This window comes from Arvicanthis niloticus, chromosome X (assembly GCF_011762505.2).
Source record: "Arvicanthis niloticus isolate mArvNil1 chromosome X, mArvNil1.pat.X, whole genome shotgun sequence".
NCBI classification, from domain to species: Eukaryota; Metazoa; Chordata; class Mammalia; order Rodentia; family Muridae; genus Arvicanthis; species Arvicanthis niloticus.
The window spans coordinates 59178312-59196286 of NC_047679.1; the positions used below are offsets into that span (position 1 = coordinate 59178312).

The 17975-nt window shown below is 38.7% G+C and overlaps 1 protein-coding gene across 2 annotated transcripts in view; it reads left to right on the forward strand.

The window, feature by feature from the left end:
• The window catches only part of Atp7a (ATPase copper transporting alpha), a 99540-nt gene that overhangs the window by 59400 nt on the left and 22165 nt on the right, over window positions 1–17975 (forward strand). Inside the window, exons 3-15 of one of the 2 annotated variants that reach the window (XM_034485395.2) lie at window positions 2329–2818; window positions 3323–4048; window positions 5220–5402; window positions 6941–7104; window positions 9687–9848; window positions 11096–11172; window positions 11594–11819; window positions 12711–12944; window positions 14024–14115; window positions 15317–15444; window positions 15770–15924; window positions 16137–16271; window positions 17764–17958. In XM_034485395.2, coding sequence (XP_034341286.1) covers window positions 2329–2818; window positions 3323–4048; window positions 5220–5402; window positions 6941–7104; window positions 9687–9848; window positions 11096–11172; window positions 11594–11819; window positions 12711–12944; window positions 14024–14115; window positions 15317–15444; window positions 15770–15924; window positions 16137–16271; window positions 17764–17958 — 2967 coding nt within the window. The remainder of the gene's footprint in view (window positions 1–2328; window positions 2819–3322; window positions 4049–5219; window positions 5403–6940; window positions 7105–9686; window positions 9849–11095; window positions 11173–11593; window positions 11820–12710; window positions 12945–14023; window positions 14116–15316; window positions 15445–15769; window positions 15925–16136; window positions 16272–17763; window positions 17959–17975) is intronic. The other variant, XM_076918634.1, reaches the window with a different exon arrangement.

Here is a 17975-nt window from a genome sequence, read left to right on the forward strand (position 1 = left end):
ATGGTTAACCACCTTCTCTGTATTCCCTGTCCCAGTGTTGATCCATGTGAGTGTGTCCTGTTCAGCATTGGGTCCTAAGAATCCCATTTCCTAGCACATATAACAAATGCTTGGTAAATATTAGCTGTTCCTTGTTTACATTTATTTTATAACTCATTTGTGCTACAAAGAACTTTTCTACTTATAAAAACCCTGGAAGATAACAGGGCAAATAGGGCACGTCCTTCCCCTACTCCTGTGTTTGTGGGTTGGTACTGGGAAGTATCCAGGGTCTTGTGAATGCAAAGCATTCACTCTACCACTGAACCATACTTTCATCCTTTAATTAACATTTCTAAAAGATTAGACTTCATGTTACCTTGTATATTATATTTTAAAAGGGTTGTTTATTTATATACACAGGTGTGAGGGCTCATGGATTCTCAAAGGCCAGAAGTGAGCTTCTAGTATCCTCATCTATCACCTTCTCCCTTTCCCTTTTGGGGGAAATTTCTTCTTACATTTTTCTCAGCTATGGAAGCCAGCAAGCCCCAACATCCTCTTGTCTCTGTCCCACTCTGAGCTAAAGCCTGGATTGTTATGTAGGATATGAATTCTGGTCCTCATGATTGCATAGCAGATGCTTTTAAGTACTGAGCCATTTCTCCAGCCCTAACTTTCATTTTCTATAGTAGTCTCATTTTATGTATAACTTTTAAAATATGAATAATATGACACATTGCAGTAACTGATGACAAGATACGTTAAGAAAATATAGTCTATATTCTCTTGTGAAATTCTAGTGTGTACTTGTTAGTACACATGCTTCATAGGCCTGACTGGTACCACATGGAGCCCACACATTGCTCCTTTAGGAAGACAAGACATTTTGTGTTGTTTTTCCAATGAGAGTAGCAAAGGTGAAAACTTCACTGAGAAACCACTAACTATTTTCTAGTGCTATTATTTATTTCATTTTTGAGTCTTGATTGATATTCTCTTCTTAAAATTCATTTTATTTTTAAAATTTATTTTGTTGAGATTTTGATATTGTGGAATTTATCTCATTTCTATCCCTTTCTTTCCCCTCACCATTTCCTTTCGTTTCCCCCTATACTTCTCTCAAATTCATGCCTTCTTCTTTAATTATTATTGCTACATGTAACTTTATTGCATGTAACTTTAGCTACCCTGCCTAAGCTCCAGGAACAGACTGTACTACCAGCCCTCACCCAGAGAATATTGCAACCACGATGAAAAACACAGACACATACAGTTGTTCAATTTCAACTTGCCTTTTTGGCACAATTGCTAGACACTACTTATCTCCCACCTGGAGAAGTATGCCCTTATCAATAATCTTATCTCAGCTCTGCACCTCTCCACCTGTCCTCAACTTAGTTGTACAGTTATATCTAGTCCGTGCTCAACACCCAAGTGTCCACTTGTAGGAACGGCCTTTGGTCACTCCATTTGAGATCTCACATGGCTGGTCACTTTTTCTCCCTCAGAAGCATGGTGAACTCTCTCTCTCTCTCTCTCTCTCTCTCTCTCTCTCTCTCTCTCTCTCTCTCTCTCTCTCTCTCTCTCTCTCTCTCTCCTCTTGTGTCTGTCTCTCTTGCCTGTGGGGACCCAGAAGTCCCACCTATTCCATTCCTTCCACCCAGCAATTGGCCCATGGCTTCTTTACTGATAGATCAAGAACCAATTGGGGAACAGGACCTTAGCATCAGAACCACCCCTACACACACACACACACACACACACACACACACACACACTCACACACACTTCCTGCTCAGTCCATTTAGTATTATTCATTTATTCATATGTTTAGGGATGACCACCATGCCTAGAGAAGACTGATCCTCCATCTCTCTGTAACAATTAGCTGGCTGTATCTCTGCATTTAGGGGTAGGGCCCTGTGAGATTTCTTCCATCCACACTGGTATGTCAACTGATATTGTCATCGTGCAGGTCTTGTTTAGGTAACCATCTTCATGGATACTGGTCCTTTAGCTCTAAAAATTTTGCCCACTCATATGCAATGTTCCCTGAGCTTTAGGTGTAGGATTTGTGTTGTGGATGTATCAGTTGTGGATGAGGACCTCATGGTACTCACTTTGACCAGTTGTGGATTTCTGTAATAGTCTCCATCTGCTGCAGAAAAGAAACGTTTTTGATGAGAAGTGAGAGCTACACTTATCAGAAAAGGCCAGTATGTGAACTAAGTGTCTGGAGCTAGGCATTAGAATGTGAAATGGCTCAAGAGGGCTTGGTTCTTGATGGTCTTAATTCCTATGTCATACAGCTGAGTTAAACTGACTTCTGAAATTTGTTTCCCAAAGGTTTCACTAGAAGAAAAAAGTGCAACCATTATTTATGACCCTAAACTTCAGACTCCAAAGACCCTCCAAGAAGCTATCGATGACATGGGCTTTGATGCTCTTCTCCACAATGCTAACCCTCTCCCAGTCTTAACCAATACCGTGTTTCTGACTGTTACTGCTCCACTGGCTCTGCCTTGGGACCATATCCAAAGTACCTTGCTCAAGACCAAGGGTGTGACTGGTGTTAAGATTTCCCCTCAGCAAAGAAGTGCAGTAGTCACCATAATCCCATCTGTGGTGAGTGCCAGTCAGATTGTGGAGCTGGTCCCAGACCTCAGTTTAGATATGGGAACTCAGGAGAAAAAGTCAGGAACTTGTGAAGAGCACAGCACGCCTCAGGCAGGGGAAGTCATGCTGAAGATGAAAGTGGAAGGGATGACCTGCCATTCATGTACTAGCACCATTGAAGGAAAAGTTGGAAAGCTGCAAGGTGTTCAACGCATTAAAGGTAATTTATCAGGTGTCTTTTTTTTTTTTTTTTTGCTCTTTTTGTAAAGCTATTCTTTGTTTTGATTTTTAAACGTTTTGCTTTTTTCCCAAGCATGAGTTTCAAATCCGTGGGCCTAGAATTGCTTCCTGCTTCACTGAAGTTAGAGGCATAGCATATTCCTAGGATTAATGTCAGTGAGGTTAATGATTATAAAGAAAGGTTATGAGAGTTGAACTTTAGTTTAGCAGGAAAGGCACTGTGGTAGTGATTTGTGGAGTTCAGGCTTTCTGAACAGCCTGCCTTGGGTATATTTTATCTCTAATATATTTGTACTGGAGTGATGTAGAAACATGGAGACCATAGGAGCAGTGGTCATTTTGCTTGTTTCCAAAGTATGTCAATCCCATTTTCTGAAAAGCACAACAATATCTTAGGAAAAGCATTGAGAAGAGTGAAAAGAGTGAATGACTCTGAAATGGACCAGGAATAACTAACTTAAATATGTTTCTGTTTCTTAATTAGTGTCCCTAGACAACCAAGAAGCTACTATTGTTTATCAACCTCATCTGATCACAGCAGAGGAAATAAGGAAGCAGATTGAAGCTGTGGGTTTCCCAGCCTTCATAAAAAAGCAGCCGAAGTACCTCAAATTGGGAGCCATTGATGTTGAACGCCTGAAGAACACACCAGTCAAATCTTCAGAAGGATCTCAGCAAAAGAGCCCATCATATCCCAGTGATTCAACAACCACATTTATCATAGAGGGCATGCATTGTAAATCATGTGTGTCAAATATTGAAAGTGTTTTATCTACACTCCAGTATGTAAGCAGTATAGTAGTTTCTTTAGAGAATAGGTCAGCCATTGTAAAGTACAATGCAAGCTTAGTCACTCCAGAAATGCTGAGAAAAGCAATAGAGGCTGTTTCACCAGGGCAATACAGAGTCAGTATTTCAAGTGAAGTCGAAAGTACCTCCAGCTCTCCCTCCAGCTCATCTCTTCAAAAGATGCCTTTGAACATAGTCAGCCAGCCTCTGACCCAAGAAGTAGTGATAAACATTAATGGCATGACTTGTAATTCTTGCGTGCAGTCTATAGAGGGTGTAATATCAAAAAAGCCAGGTGTAAAATCCATCCATGTTTCCCTCGCAAACAGCACCGGGACTATTGAATATGATCCTCTACTAACCTCTCCAGAAACCTTGCGAGAAGCGATTGAAGACATGGGATTTGATGCTGTCTTGCCAGGTAATTATCACTTTTTCTTTGCTATCTTTAACATTTTTGTATTCCTAGTTTGTTTCTTCATTTGGCTTTTAGCAACAAGAAGTGATTCATAGTCACTGAACTATCACCTTTTATGATAGGGTTTTACTATGTTGCCCTGGCTGATGTGAATCCCACTATATTGACCAGACTGTCCTCGGACTTACAGAGATGGCACCTGTCTCTATGCCTTTAATGTTGATATTAAGGGCTTGAAATACCCTACCATACCTGGCTGAAATCCACTTCTTACAAAGGAGTCCTATGTCAGTAGTCACAAGTGTGTAAAAAAATGCCTAAGTATATCATGAGCCTAAAAACTTAAAGGCACAGCTTGGTGTGGTAGTGCGCGCACTCATGAGGCAGAGGCAGACAGATCTCTGAGTCTGAGACCAGCCTGGTCTACAAAGTGAGTTCTAGGACACCCAGAACTACACAGAGAAACCCTGTCTTGAAGAACAAACAACAATAACAACAAAACCCATGCTTAAAGGCAGACCAACTTGGTGGTTATGGTTTTTGTACAATGTATGTGATTGTACATTTTGTACATACATTGTACAACAAGCTATACAAGAAGGCTGGAGAGATGGTTCAATGGTTAGCAGTGTATTGTTATAATATAATATTGTTTATTATCAATTGTTGAACCCTTATTATGCCTCATTGGTAAATTAAACTGTATCTTACACACACACACACACACACACACACACATACACATAGAGGGGGACAGCACTATTGATATTTTCATGCACCCACTGAAAAGTGTCTCCCATAGATAAAGAAGGATTCCCTTGATGCCAGTGCATAAATAAACAGTATGATAAGGGTAGTTAAATACAAGTACAAGAACTGTCTAGTAACTTGTTATTCTCTACTTGGTGTTGGGTTTGGAGATAATGGCTAGAAGAATCTGACATACTAAGTTTTTTGTACTCAGTTGGGTCAGATTTTCTTGTGACTCCCTGAGGTGGACAGTAAAGAAATTAAAAGTCAATGTTGGGGATGGGTAATAACTATATATTTGTTGAGGGCTTTTAATACCTTGCTGATTTTAAAGAAATGGGTTGACGGGCCTGGAGGTATGGACTGTGACATATGACAAGGTGGCAGCTGGAGAATAAATGAAAAGGAACCATTCTCTTTCCAGCAGACATGAAAGAGCCACTGGTAGTGATAGCTCAGCCCTCACTGGAAACACCTCTTTTGCCTTCAACTAATGAGCCAGAAAATGTGATGACACCAGTTCAGAACAAGTGTTACATACAGGTCTCTGGGATGACCTGTGCTTCTTGTGTAGCAAACATTGAACGGAATTTAAGACGAGAAGAAGGTAAGACCACCCCACCCCCTTAGAGACTAAACCACCAGCCAAAGAGCTAGACCTAGGCCTATGGATTTTTGGTTCTGATTTCTTAGGTATCTTCCAAGTTTCATAGATTCCTAGAAAGAGCCAGTTTTTGCTGTGTGCTATTAACTATTTTCCTGGCAATCATAGCTATAGCTGGCCTAGAGAAGTAGAATTTATTAACAAAAATTGGCATCTGAAACAACAACATTTCTTTCAGATGTGAAATCATTTGCTTTATGAAGAAGTTATATTGCACCTTTTGAGGTTAATATGAGAGAGTAAAACTTGAGAATTTTAAAATGTCTGTTATTTGACAATATTATGATGTGTATTTTGATACATTTTTATTCTTGACTATAATTACAGTGACTACCCAAGTGTATAAATTCCTTTCTCTTAGGAAGGGAATTAGTTTTTTGTTTTGTTTTCAGACGGGATCTGATGTAGACCAGGCTGACTTCAAACTCTTTATGTAGCCAGAGATAGTCTTGAACTCCTGATTCTCCTACCTTTACTTCCTGTGTGCTAGGATCACAGGCATGTATCACTGTACCCTGATTTGTGGGATGCTGGGGATGGAACTCAGGATCTCATGTGTTCTAGGCAAGCAGTCTACCAACTGAGCTACATCCAGCCCAGGTTTTATTAGTTTCTAAAAGTGCTTTTTTTCTTCAGTTTAGAGATTTGTCTCATTGTAATATGTAGATCTTATTTGGATCCTGATTTAGACAGAAAACTGTTAAAGAAAATGGTTTAAGAAAATGGTTTTAGATGTGAAAATGGTGTTTATGTGGTGTGTTCTTGAACGTCACACGTACTAAGCGAATGTTCTATGATACTGACTTTGTTTGTGAGGAGTCTATCTTTTGGAGATGCATATTTAAAGATTTACACGCAAAGTGATAAGATGTTTGGGATTTGCTTCAACATAATCTGAGTAGAGGGCAGGAAGTAGAATCAGTAAGAAATTAGCTAAATAGAACCCAGTTGCTGTGGCCATTTGGGAGTCTGAAGCAGGAAGGCAGCTTGTATCTAGGAGTTCTATGTTAGCCCAAGTGACAGCAAGATTCTGTCTCTAAAAGAATATTATAAAAAGATGAGCCAAGTATAGTGGTGCCTATCTTTAATCCTTGCACCCAGGACACAGAGGCAGACAGATTTCTGTGAGTTCTACTTTAAGGCCAGCCTCATTTACTTAGCAGTTTCCAGGCCAGTTAGGGCTGCATAGTGAGCACCTGCCTTGAACACACACAGCTGAGTCAGATGATGTTGATAATGACTGTTTAAGCTTATCGAAGGCACATCAAGATGGTAATGTTGCCCACTTTTATATATACATAATTAAAAGGTACTAAGGCCACCTTGTAAAACAGTTTTTAAATTGTTTGGGTTTAAGACTTGTATAAAAAGTTGAGTAGTAAATTTTGACAAATTCTCTCCTTCATATTTTTTCAGTTAAATGAATTTTTTTTTTTTGTAAAACCTATTACCTACCTTGTTTTTCTTATCAATGTTCCCAGGAATATATTCTGTACTTGTAGCCCTAATGGCTGGCAAGGCGGAAGTAAGATATAACCCAGCTGTTATCCAACCCCGAATGATAGCAGAGTTTATTCGAGAGCTTGGATTTGGAGCTAAGGTGATGGAAAATGCTGGGGAAGGCAATGGCATTTTGGAACTTGTTGTAAGTAGGAACTTTTGTATGTTTAATAAACTTCAACAGAAACTTGGAGAGGCTTTCACAGAAAACTTGGAAAATTGGGCATATGAAGGAAGCTGGAAGATAGAAGGCTAGGACTTAATGGTACTCTCCGAGCATAGAATGCAAGTATTATCTAAGACTAAAAAGGGGGTGGGGTTTGCAACATGGCTCAGCCAGTAAAGGTGCCTGCTGATAAGTTTGATGATCAGAGCTTTGGCTTTTGTCATCCACAGGGTGAAGTAGAGACTGACTCTGGAAAGTCATCCCATGGACACCACATGAAAATAAATGTATCAAAAAAGAGTGGGGTGTGGTTGTTCATGTTCATAATCTCAGCATTTAGGAGGCAGAGACAGGAGGATTCCTTGGAGTTTGAGACCAGTGTGAACTATATAGTGAAATACTCACTTAAGGAAAGGGAAGGGAGAGGAATAAACGACAAAGATAAAACAACTGTGTACTGAAGTAACTCTAGAGAAAAGAAATTGAACCTAATGGGTTTAAAAAAAACAAGAGGACGCAAAATGTTGGGTAGGGAAGGGGGTGTGGATATAAGAAGAGTCGTGGGAAAGAGGGTTAATATGTTCATATACATTGTATAAATTCTCAAAGAACTAACTAGTGAGTTAAAAATACAAAGTGTATTTATTTTTATTGAAAACAGTCATTTTCATACAATATATTCTGATTATGATTTTCCTCACTCATTTCCTCCCAGATCCTACCCACACTTCCAACTGCTTTCCCTCTCTTCAGAAAACAGATAGACACCCAAAGCCCCCTGGCTCCTGCTCTGACAGAGTTTGTTCGTTCTGTGCACCCTTATGAAGTTGCAAAGTGGTGTGGAGCAGGAATTCCCTGTACCTACTGTGGGTGCACCAGGTCACAGAATCAGTTTCAGGTTCTGGCACAGCCCTACCATGACAAGCCTTGTTCTTGTCACAGCTGCCTCCTTGGCTTAATACCCTCTGACATTCACGTGATGACTGAGACCCCCCCCCAGTAAATCCTCTCCTGTTCTTGGGGGGAAAAAAGAAAATAGACAAGCAAATAGAAAATATAGACAAACAAGGATAAAGCAAAATGAACAATCTAACAAAAAAGAAACTAAGAAAGAGCATGAGAAAGGAGCACACAGACAGACAGGCAGACAGACACACACACACACACACACACACACCACAAAATTGGAAACCATAATATGCTCGAAAAAAAAAAAAAAACCAGTAAGGTTAAAAAAATGTCCACACAAAGCAATATGAGACAACCAATGTCTGAAACTACTTGTGAGTTAGTTTTGTGTTGGCCATCTAGTGCTAGGCATGGGGCCTGTGCTTAAGTAGGGTTTATATTCAGCAAGGCTCTTAGAGAAACTAATTTTTCCTTTGTGAATGGTTATTAATTGGAACTAGCTTTTTGATTGGGAATGAGAGCTTGTGTCTACTTCCCTGAAATAATGAAACCATTTCTCGCCAAGAAATGTTTTCCAGGAAGGAGGGTTTGTGCACTCATCGAACTACAGTCAGGACACACATTCTTGTATGGGATATTTCCAAGAATTATCCGACAGGAGAAATGATAAATTTTCTAGAATTCAGGCTCTGAATGGACTCTTTGTTCTGTGATAGCTAGTGACTACACAGTTTTTCTCCATGGTTGTGGGCTGTTGGTTCACTCCCACAGAATGGTGAGGAAAAGAAGGGAGTGCTAGGTATTAATGCCACACAGCTGGCTGGTTTTATCAAAAGACCTCTTACTTGGTTTTGAATAGATGCTTCCTGGAAAAACAAATTGATTAAGACAGTTTTTTTTTTTAAAAAGATTTTTCTTTTATGGAGAAATTTGAGAGGTATTTACTTTTCTTTTTCACTTATTTAAAATATTTTATTTATGCATATGTGTGTGAAGTGGAGCCATCTCTCTAGCCCTTATTTACTTCAAATATTTTAAGTGGGCTTAACAGTTAATTCGTGCACACACTTGTGCTTGAATATATGCCACATGTATTAGGGTATCCTTGGAAACCAGAAAAGAATGAGTTTTTTGTTCAGCTAGAGATGCTGCCTCAGTAATCTCAGGAAATAAACAAGAGCAATTAAGGAAGATATCAAATTTCAGCCTCTTGCCCCCAAACATGCGTGCAAATGAATGCACACACATACAAATCCTCACACATGAATACATCATATACATGCATACCATACATGTACACAACTAAAATGGAGTTCATTTTTTTCTTTGTTAAATTATCAAGATAACTTATACACTACATAATCTACTCATTGAAAATATGCCATGCCATGGCTTTTAATGTATGCTTAGTTTAGTCCAGTTATCTTCAGAATCAATTCTGGATCTCTTTCATTATTCCAAGAATCCTTGGCTCCATTCCAGGTGGTACTTCCTCATAAAATCAGAGTTCTAATAAATCATATCAAATGTATACTCATTGCACAGATAAAACCTTGTAAGATAATTCTGTGTTATGATAGTCCTATTAGAAGTACTAAATTTTTGTAGAAGAAAGGGGATATTTGTAATAACAAAGGCTTTGTTTTTAACAGGTAAGAGGAATGACGTGTGCCTCCTGTGTCCATAAAATTGAGTCAACTCTCACAAAACACAAAGGGATCTTCTACTGCTCTGTGGCCCTGGCAACTAACAAAGCACATATTAAATATGATCCAGAAATTATTGGCCCCAGAGATATTATCCATACCATTGGAGTAAGTTTTGACTTCGTTTCTCTGTCTTAGCTTTCCAGTCTACCACCTTCTGAAATCACATCTGGTTCATATTAGATAGAGACAATGAAAAGACACTAACCCCTTGGACTATTCCACAGAAGAACATTAGTGTGTCTGCTTTTGTTACTCCCAACCCCCATGGCCTTCATCAGGAAACTTAGATGCACACTTGTGCTATTAAATCATGAGCAGACCTAAGCTGGAACTATCAATCTCTTAAAAGTATTTAGGAAATGGATATAAAGTACAATTTATAAGAAAGACTCAAGCTAATCACTATGAAATTAAAGTATGCTAGATATGCTCTGGTTTGTTAAAGGAAAGCAGAACAAAAGAAAACAAAAAACACTTTCAAGTTAAATGCAACCCTTTTCTTTGTGCTAAGTTTATCCTGTGTTCTTCGGTGTATCTTAAGCAGGCATTTTATATTTATATTATGCATATTTATACTATGGACTTTCGGTGTGGTCTGTAATTGATGCTCTGATGATTGACAGTGTATTATATAGTTCAGGCAATATCCTATTAGTTTAGGTAGCTATACTATTGATATCTGTGAAGCTGGTATTACTGAGTATCTACCCTAGCCACCTTCAGCAGGTACACAGATATGTTGCCAAGCTTCAGTTTTAGATTCTCAGAGCAGGGCTGCCATCTTATTTCAGAGATGAAACAACTTGAGAAGGCATTTGTTGAGTTCCATGAGACTTGATGCTGCTCACTTTCACCATGTTACACTGCCAACAACTCGAAGATGGCAGCCATTTCCCTAGCAGTTGAGAATATGGTGTTTTCAGTTACAGAATTCTCTGTGCCCATGTATATCTTACTGAGGTGTAGTTCCCTTTATTTACTTAGCTGTATTGGGGGAAAGGACTTTTGTTCATGTTCTTTTAATGGTGGGACAAAAATGTAGGCAAGGCCTTGGACGAGGTATTTAATATAGTGCTAGATTTTGTGCACTGTCGGTGAAAATGGCTATTTTACTTGAGTGAAATTGTGAGTTTAAGAGCAGCAGAATGGACAGTAGCTAGAATCAATGTGCTATTAGTTTCTTTGCAAAATTAGAAACCAAATTAGTCAAGAACAGAAAGCTCTGGACAGCTTCATGTTTCCATTCCCCAGAATGACACTTACTCAGGAATTGAACTGAGTTGTTCTAAGTAATAACAGCATGGCTTACATTGCATTGAGTGAAATGACATTTCTCTCATGAATTTCCTTAGAGCTTGGGTTTTGAAGCTTCGTTGGTCAAGAAAGATCGATCAGCCAACCACTTAGATCATAAACGAGAAATAAAACAGTAAGTACTTTGGGATTGTCAATAAAAACATGTCAACTCCTTTTGGAAATTTAATATCCTGTTACCATGTCAAATTTTACTATAGCATTTTTAAAGATTTACTTTTAATTTACAATTGTGTGTATGTGTATGTGAGTGTATGCCACATGTATGCAGGAGACTATGGAGGTCAGAAGAGGGTGTTGGATCCTCTAGTACTGAAGTTATGGGTGCTTGTGAGCTAATGTGGGTGCTGGGAACTAAACTGGGGTCCTCTGAATCAGCAGTAGGAGCTTGGAACTGCGGAGCCATTGCTTCAGCCCCATGGTATTTTCTTACACTGAGTGAGATAGTTTCCCTATAGTACATAGAATATTTAACTTTTAGGTACTCAGTAACTAAAATGTATTTTTTTTTCTTTTAAAAATCTTTTCCATTTAAGATGGAGAGGGTCTTTCCTTGTGAGCCTGTTTTTCTGTATCCCTGTAATGGGACTGATGATCTATATGATGGTTATGGATCACCACCTTGCAACTCTTCACCATAATCGGAACATGAGTAATGAAGAAATGATCAACATGCATTCTTCTATGTTTCTGGAGCGTCAGATCCTGCCAGGACTGTCCATTATGAATTTGTTGTCCCTTTTATTGTGTCTACCTGTACAGGCAAGTGACACTATCAAGTACATTATTTGATCTTCACTAAAGGTTTAGAAGTGAGGGTTGAGGGTGTAGCGCAGTGGTAGAGTACTTGTCTAGTATATACCAAGAGCCCTAGGTTCAATCCCAGCACCACCAAAACCCAAAGCAAAACAAAGGGCAGTAGTACTAACAATTACTCAAAACCAATTGTACTAATGGAAGACAAGCTTTCCTGTTACACTTCTCTCCACAACCCAGCTTGTGATTGACTTTTGGAAAGGGGCTAAGTTTTATTTATTAAAAAGAGAAGAAAAAACCTTTCCAAAATGTTTAAGTTATCTTCCTAGTCTCCTTGTTTAAGCTGGAATCAAAAAGGAAAATATGGAGGTAGAGGCAGACAGAGCTCTATGAGTTCGAGGCCAGCCTGGTCTATAGAGAGAGTTTTAGGACAGCCATTGCTACACAGAGAAACCCTGTCTCAAAAACAACCTAAAAAAAAAAGAAAAGGAAAGGAAAGGAAAGGAAAGGAAAGGAAAGGAAAGAAAAGAAAAGAGAAGAAAAGAAAACTTGCAGCAGCCATCTGACTTTTTTTATGGATTGAAGTATCCACTGGATCATGGATCTTTGGTGTCTTGCACAACTTGAAGCCCTTCTATACATACCTCTGCTAAAATGCAAACTTGTTCCTGTACAGAATCTCCCCCTTACAGCCAGGTAGGGTCATGCATGCCTGTAATCCCAAGGTCTTGTCAAATTCAAGGCCAACATGGGCTCACATATGAGGCTCTATAACATGTTTATGAACTAGTTAAAAAGCAAAGGAAGCAAATATCGATATGTTACGCTAGTTTACTTAGGTATACATATGAATTTCAGGTTTAGGGAAATTCAATAATATTCATTTTTTTGTTTCAGTTTTGTGGAGGCTGGTACTTCTACATTCAGGCTTACAAAGCACTGAAGCATAAGACAGCAAATATGGATGTGCTGATTGTGTTGGCAACCACCATTGCATTTGCCTACTCTCTGGTTATTCTTCTGGTTGCAATGTATGAGAGAGCCAAAGTGAACCCCATTACCTTCTTTGATACGCCTCCTATGCTGTTTGTGTTTATTGCACTAGGCCGATGGCTGGAACATATAGCGAAGGTAAAGTAAGAAAGGGTGATGTTTATTAAAATAGTGGATCAAAGACTTTAATATTTTCTAGACCACTCATTAGAAATATGCATTGATTTATGTAGTTAACCATTTTAGTTCTAGCAATATCTTCAGTAAACTTATCAAGTTTATATTACTGCCAGGGTTGGAGTATGTCCTTGGTACTTTGTGAGAACCATTTGAGAAGTACTTATTAGTCATATCATCTTGTTATTTGAGAATTGATTTAGCCATGTGACTTAAAACAGTGGTGTTCATTCATGTTTCCATGCTGTCGTGAAGATCAGTTTCTAATCCTGCTCCATGTAATTTTATATTTAACTGAGTTAAAAGCATAATCTATGTGTATCTCAGTACCCTAAGTGTTGTACAGTTTTTCCCTAACTACAGTCTAGACAATCACTTGCTAGTTCTGTCAAGTCAGTGTGTTCTTGTTTACTAAACCATTCTAGCCTTCTTGGTTTTTTTTTTCTAATTTTTTGTTTTAGATAATACTACACAGAACATAATTATGTCTTAGCATTCATTCCCTCTGAGATGAATACCTTAGGAGTATTTAGAAAGGATATGATTTATGATTGTTGTCTCAAAGGGCATAATCTTTCCATGTTCTCATGCTATTAGCTGTGGGAAATTTTGCCAGTTAGAGTCTGTCAGCAAAGTAGATTTTACTACAACGACCTCACCATTGCATCCTCTCTAACTCCTTGCTAAGTTGGCAGATGTTAACTAGAATTGCAAGGGGCCCTAGTTTGCATTTCTTCTATTAGTAGTGTAGAAAAAACACCTATACATAGTGTAATTATAATCCCTCTTGAATAATCTACTTATTCATGTGCTTTGTTTATGCATGCATTAGATTCCTGATATTTTCTTTTAATTTGTATTTCTTTATAAATTATACCTAGTTCTTTTAAAATGCATTTAAAATTATATTATTAATATTCCAATGTAATTTTTTTCTGATCAGATGTTTTTCTTAAGTGGATGCTTGAGAAAATGTTAAAAGATTACATCTTTAGGTTTAAACACTTTCTTCAGCATCTTTATTGTGTTTTAATTTATAGGGCAAAACTTCTGAGGCTCTTGCAAAGCTAATTTCATTACAAGCAACAGAAGCAACTATTGTAACTCTTAACTCTGAAAATCTCCTCCTGAGGTATTTATCTTCCTTTCCTTTTGTAACTTGTTTTAAACATTCTATTACATTCATTTTATTGTGGTGGGTACTCATGTCATGGCGCATGTGTGGAGGTCAGAGGACAGCTCGTGGGAGTTTTCTCCTTCAAGTGAACCCTACTGATAGCACTCAGATTGTTAGGTTTGGCAGCAAGCGCCCTTATGTGCTGAGCCAGCTTTACTGGCTCTCATGGGCATATTTTGAGATGTATCCAGAAGTAAGGAAAGTCATAATGCCACATAATCAGATTTAACAATTATCCCCATCCTATGATGCTTTACTTTATCTGTTTCATCTTTCTTTCTGTTGTTGCAATATAAAGTAAATCCCAGGCACATAGTTTTTGTGGTACATTTTCTATAGTATTTCTTTATGGAATGATGTATTCAGCTGGATGGTGGTGGTATATGCCTTTAATCCTAGCACATGGGAGACTCAGGTGGATCTCTGTGAGTTTAGGGCCAATCTGGTCTATACAGAGTGGATTCTAGGACAGCCAGAGGCTACACAGAGAAACCCTGTCTCAAGAACAACCCCCCCAAAGGACATATTCAAGCCATGTGTAGTGGTACATACCTGTAATCCTAACACTCTGGAAGCTAAAGCAGAAAGATCATGGATTTGAGAATAATCTGGGCCAACTTCTCACTTTACCCATCTTTTGACATAAGGTCTTGTTTTGGGGTTCTGTCTCCAGGATTTTTCTGGTGTTAGGAAACGATTTGAAACCCTTAAGTATGTCAGACAAGTGCTTGGTCACAGAGTGCTTATTTTTCCCCTTAGTGATACCTCCTTTGACTAAAGAAAGAAGTAAGAAAGGAAAGAATGAAGGAGCTATTCTGTTAAAAAGAAACGAAAGGGTCTCGTGTAATGCAGGTAGACCTTGAATTCATAATCCTCCTGCTTCCACTTCCCAAGTATTGGGATTACTGGTATATGCTATCATGCCTGACTGTGATACTATTTTTTGAAGCTTTAATTCATTCAGTGATTATTGAATAAATATTTAGAGTGCTTGCTCTGTGCCAAGACTTTGTTCATCACCACCAGTGATATTGGATCCAGGTTCTGTTGGTAGTAATTACAGAGCCATAAGCTTGACATGGTTTCCAAATTGTGTGTGTGAAGGCTAGAATAAGAAGCAGATGCCATGATGCTTTTTATGTTAACTCATGTGCAGTGAAGAACAAGTGGATGTGGAACTTGTACAACGTGGAGATATCATTAAGGTCGTTCCAGGAGGCAAATTTCCAGTGGATGGCCGTGTTATTGAAGGGCATTCTATGGTAGATGAGTCCCTCATCACAGGTATGCTCTGTCAGAGGATCATGACATGAAAGGGAAATTAATCAAAAGTGATAATGAAAAGCAGACACTAAGGGAGAACCAATGAATGTGTAAGTCATGAACAAAGAATATGAGTTCATCAGAGACTGCCTGCAGTTTCCTCAATGTGGGAAGCTCTTCCAGGCTATATAGCCCTGTATTTTCTGGGAGAGAAAAAAAAAAGGGAAATAAAGGGAGGGCAACTTTACCTTTGCAAGTGTCCAGATCCTACTTCAAGAAGAATGTCCTTTCCAGGTATTTGTTGACAGTGAATGAATAAATGTCTTCTTCTTGTCTCTTTCTTAAGGGGAGGCAATGCCTGTGGCTAAGAAACCTGGCAGCACAGTGATTGCAGGTTCCATTAACCAGAATGGATCTCTCCTCATCCGAGCAACACATGTGGGAGCAGATACAACCCTTTCTCAAATCGTCAAACTTGTAGAGGAGGCACAAACATCAAAGGTAACCTAGTCTGCTAGGAAAAGCAGGCGTCCTTATTAAACCCTCTAGTATGAATCTCGTATATTTTCCTTTGATTAATTCTAGTTGCATTCATGTAGTTTGTTAAGATATTTCTGTCTGTGCTAACTACCAGATATACTCTGTATTCAGTATTAGAGAAAAAACCTAAAGGCACTCGCCATCATCATCATCATTATTATTCTAAATTCTAGGCTCCTATCCAGCAGTTTGCAGACAAACTCAGTGGCTACTTTGTTCCTTTTATCGTCTTGGTTTCCATTGTTACCCTCTTGGTGTGGATTATAATTGGATTTCAAAATTTTGAAATTGTGGAAACCTACTTTCCCGTAAGTGACTTATAATAACTTTTGATTGTGTGTGTAGAACACTTTGTGAATCGTTTGTAGAGGTCATTAAGTAAAGATCATTTTGAGGAGCTAGAGAAATAGCTCAGTAGTTGACAATACACACTACTTTTGCAGAAGGCCTGAGTTACATTCCCAGCACCCGCATTGGACAAATCATACGCATCTGTAACCCCAGCTACAGCAAGATTTGATGCCTCTGGCTTCCGAGAATGCCTACACTCTTTAGTGTCCTCAGAACACAAACTTCACCATCTTTTTGAATGGGCATAGTCAGAATACTATACTTCTGTCTCAGCTCTTTGGAAAGAGGGGAAAACATGATCGTCCTCCAAGTGTGGGAAGGTGCATTGAAATGCTGTTTGCCTTTGTTGATTTGGTCAGATGTTCCAAAGGGATTGAACTTCATTTTGGTGGCTGTAGATCAAGTGATCCCTCATTTTAGATATATAAACTTTAATTCAGCCTCGCTTTTTGTAAGTGGAGACATAGGGATAATGCCTAAGTTAAAATATTTGAATTCACAGAGGTAAGAGCACACATCATATGTGAAAACATTCATACATGACCTATACGAAAGTCTCTGCCTAGATACTTATGAAATTCCCTTCTAACGTTTATGTTTTAAAATATTTTAAAGACTTATCTTTAATTATGCATAAGTATGTGTATCTGTGTGTGGAATTATGCAGGTGAGTGCAAGTATCCCTGTAGACTAGAAGAGTGTATCAGATCCCTTGAAGCTGAGGTTAGAGGCAGGTGTGAGTTGCCAGATGTGGGCTCTGAGGACTGAACTTGGGTCTTCTGTAAGAGTTGTAAGTGCTTCTAACCACTGAGCACTCTCATCAGCCTCTTTTAAATGTTTTATCTTTATTTCACTTACTGTGTGTGTGTGTGTGTGTGTGTGTGTGTGTGTATGATGTGTGTATGTGAATGCTGGAACATGTGTGGAGGACAGAGGACAACTTCCAAGAGTCTGTTTTTTTCCCCACTGCACAGCAAGCACTTTTATCTGGTGAGCCATCTTGCTGGCTCTAACCTTTGTCCTCTACAGTGAATATTTAAGTTATTATCTTTAAAATTTTATATGAACACCCAATCTATGGCCAGAGAATCAGAATTTGTTCAAGACCAAACTTATTGAGAATTATCTCATGTAATTGTCTCATGTTATTCTTGAAAGTTGCTAATCGTTCTTCTTGATATGGAGAAATTATGGAGTTCTATGTTCTTTATTATTCCTTATAGGAACTCTGGAATCATAAACAGGACTTATTAACCAATTCTGCCCCCAATTTTTCATGTTTATAAGTGAAAATATGTTTATCATTAGTAACTAAAATATATGTAAGTAGCCAGGTAGGATATGTGACTTTGACATGGGTTTTATTCAGACAGGATTGAACAGTTGTTTCTTTTGTTGAACAACTCTACCTGTAAATGAATAACCGAAGTGCATGTCTTTCTTCTAAAGGGCTATAATAGAAGCATCTCCCGAACAGAAACCATAATACGCTTTGCTTTCCAAGCCTCTATCACAGTTCTATGTATCGCATGTCCCTGTTCACTGGGGCTAGCCACTCCAACTGCTGTGATGGTGGGCACAGGAGTAGGTGCTCAGAATGGCATACTTATCAAAGGTGGGGAACCACTGGAGATGGCACATAAGGTAAGAGTCTTCAGCAC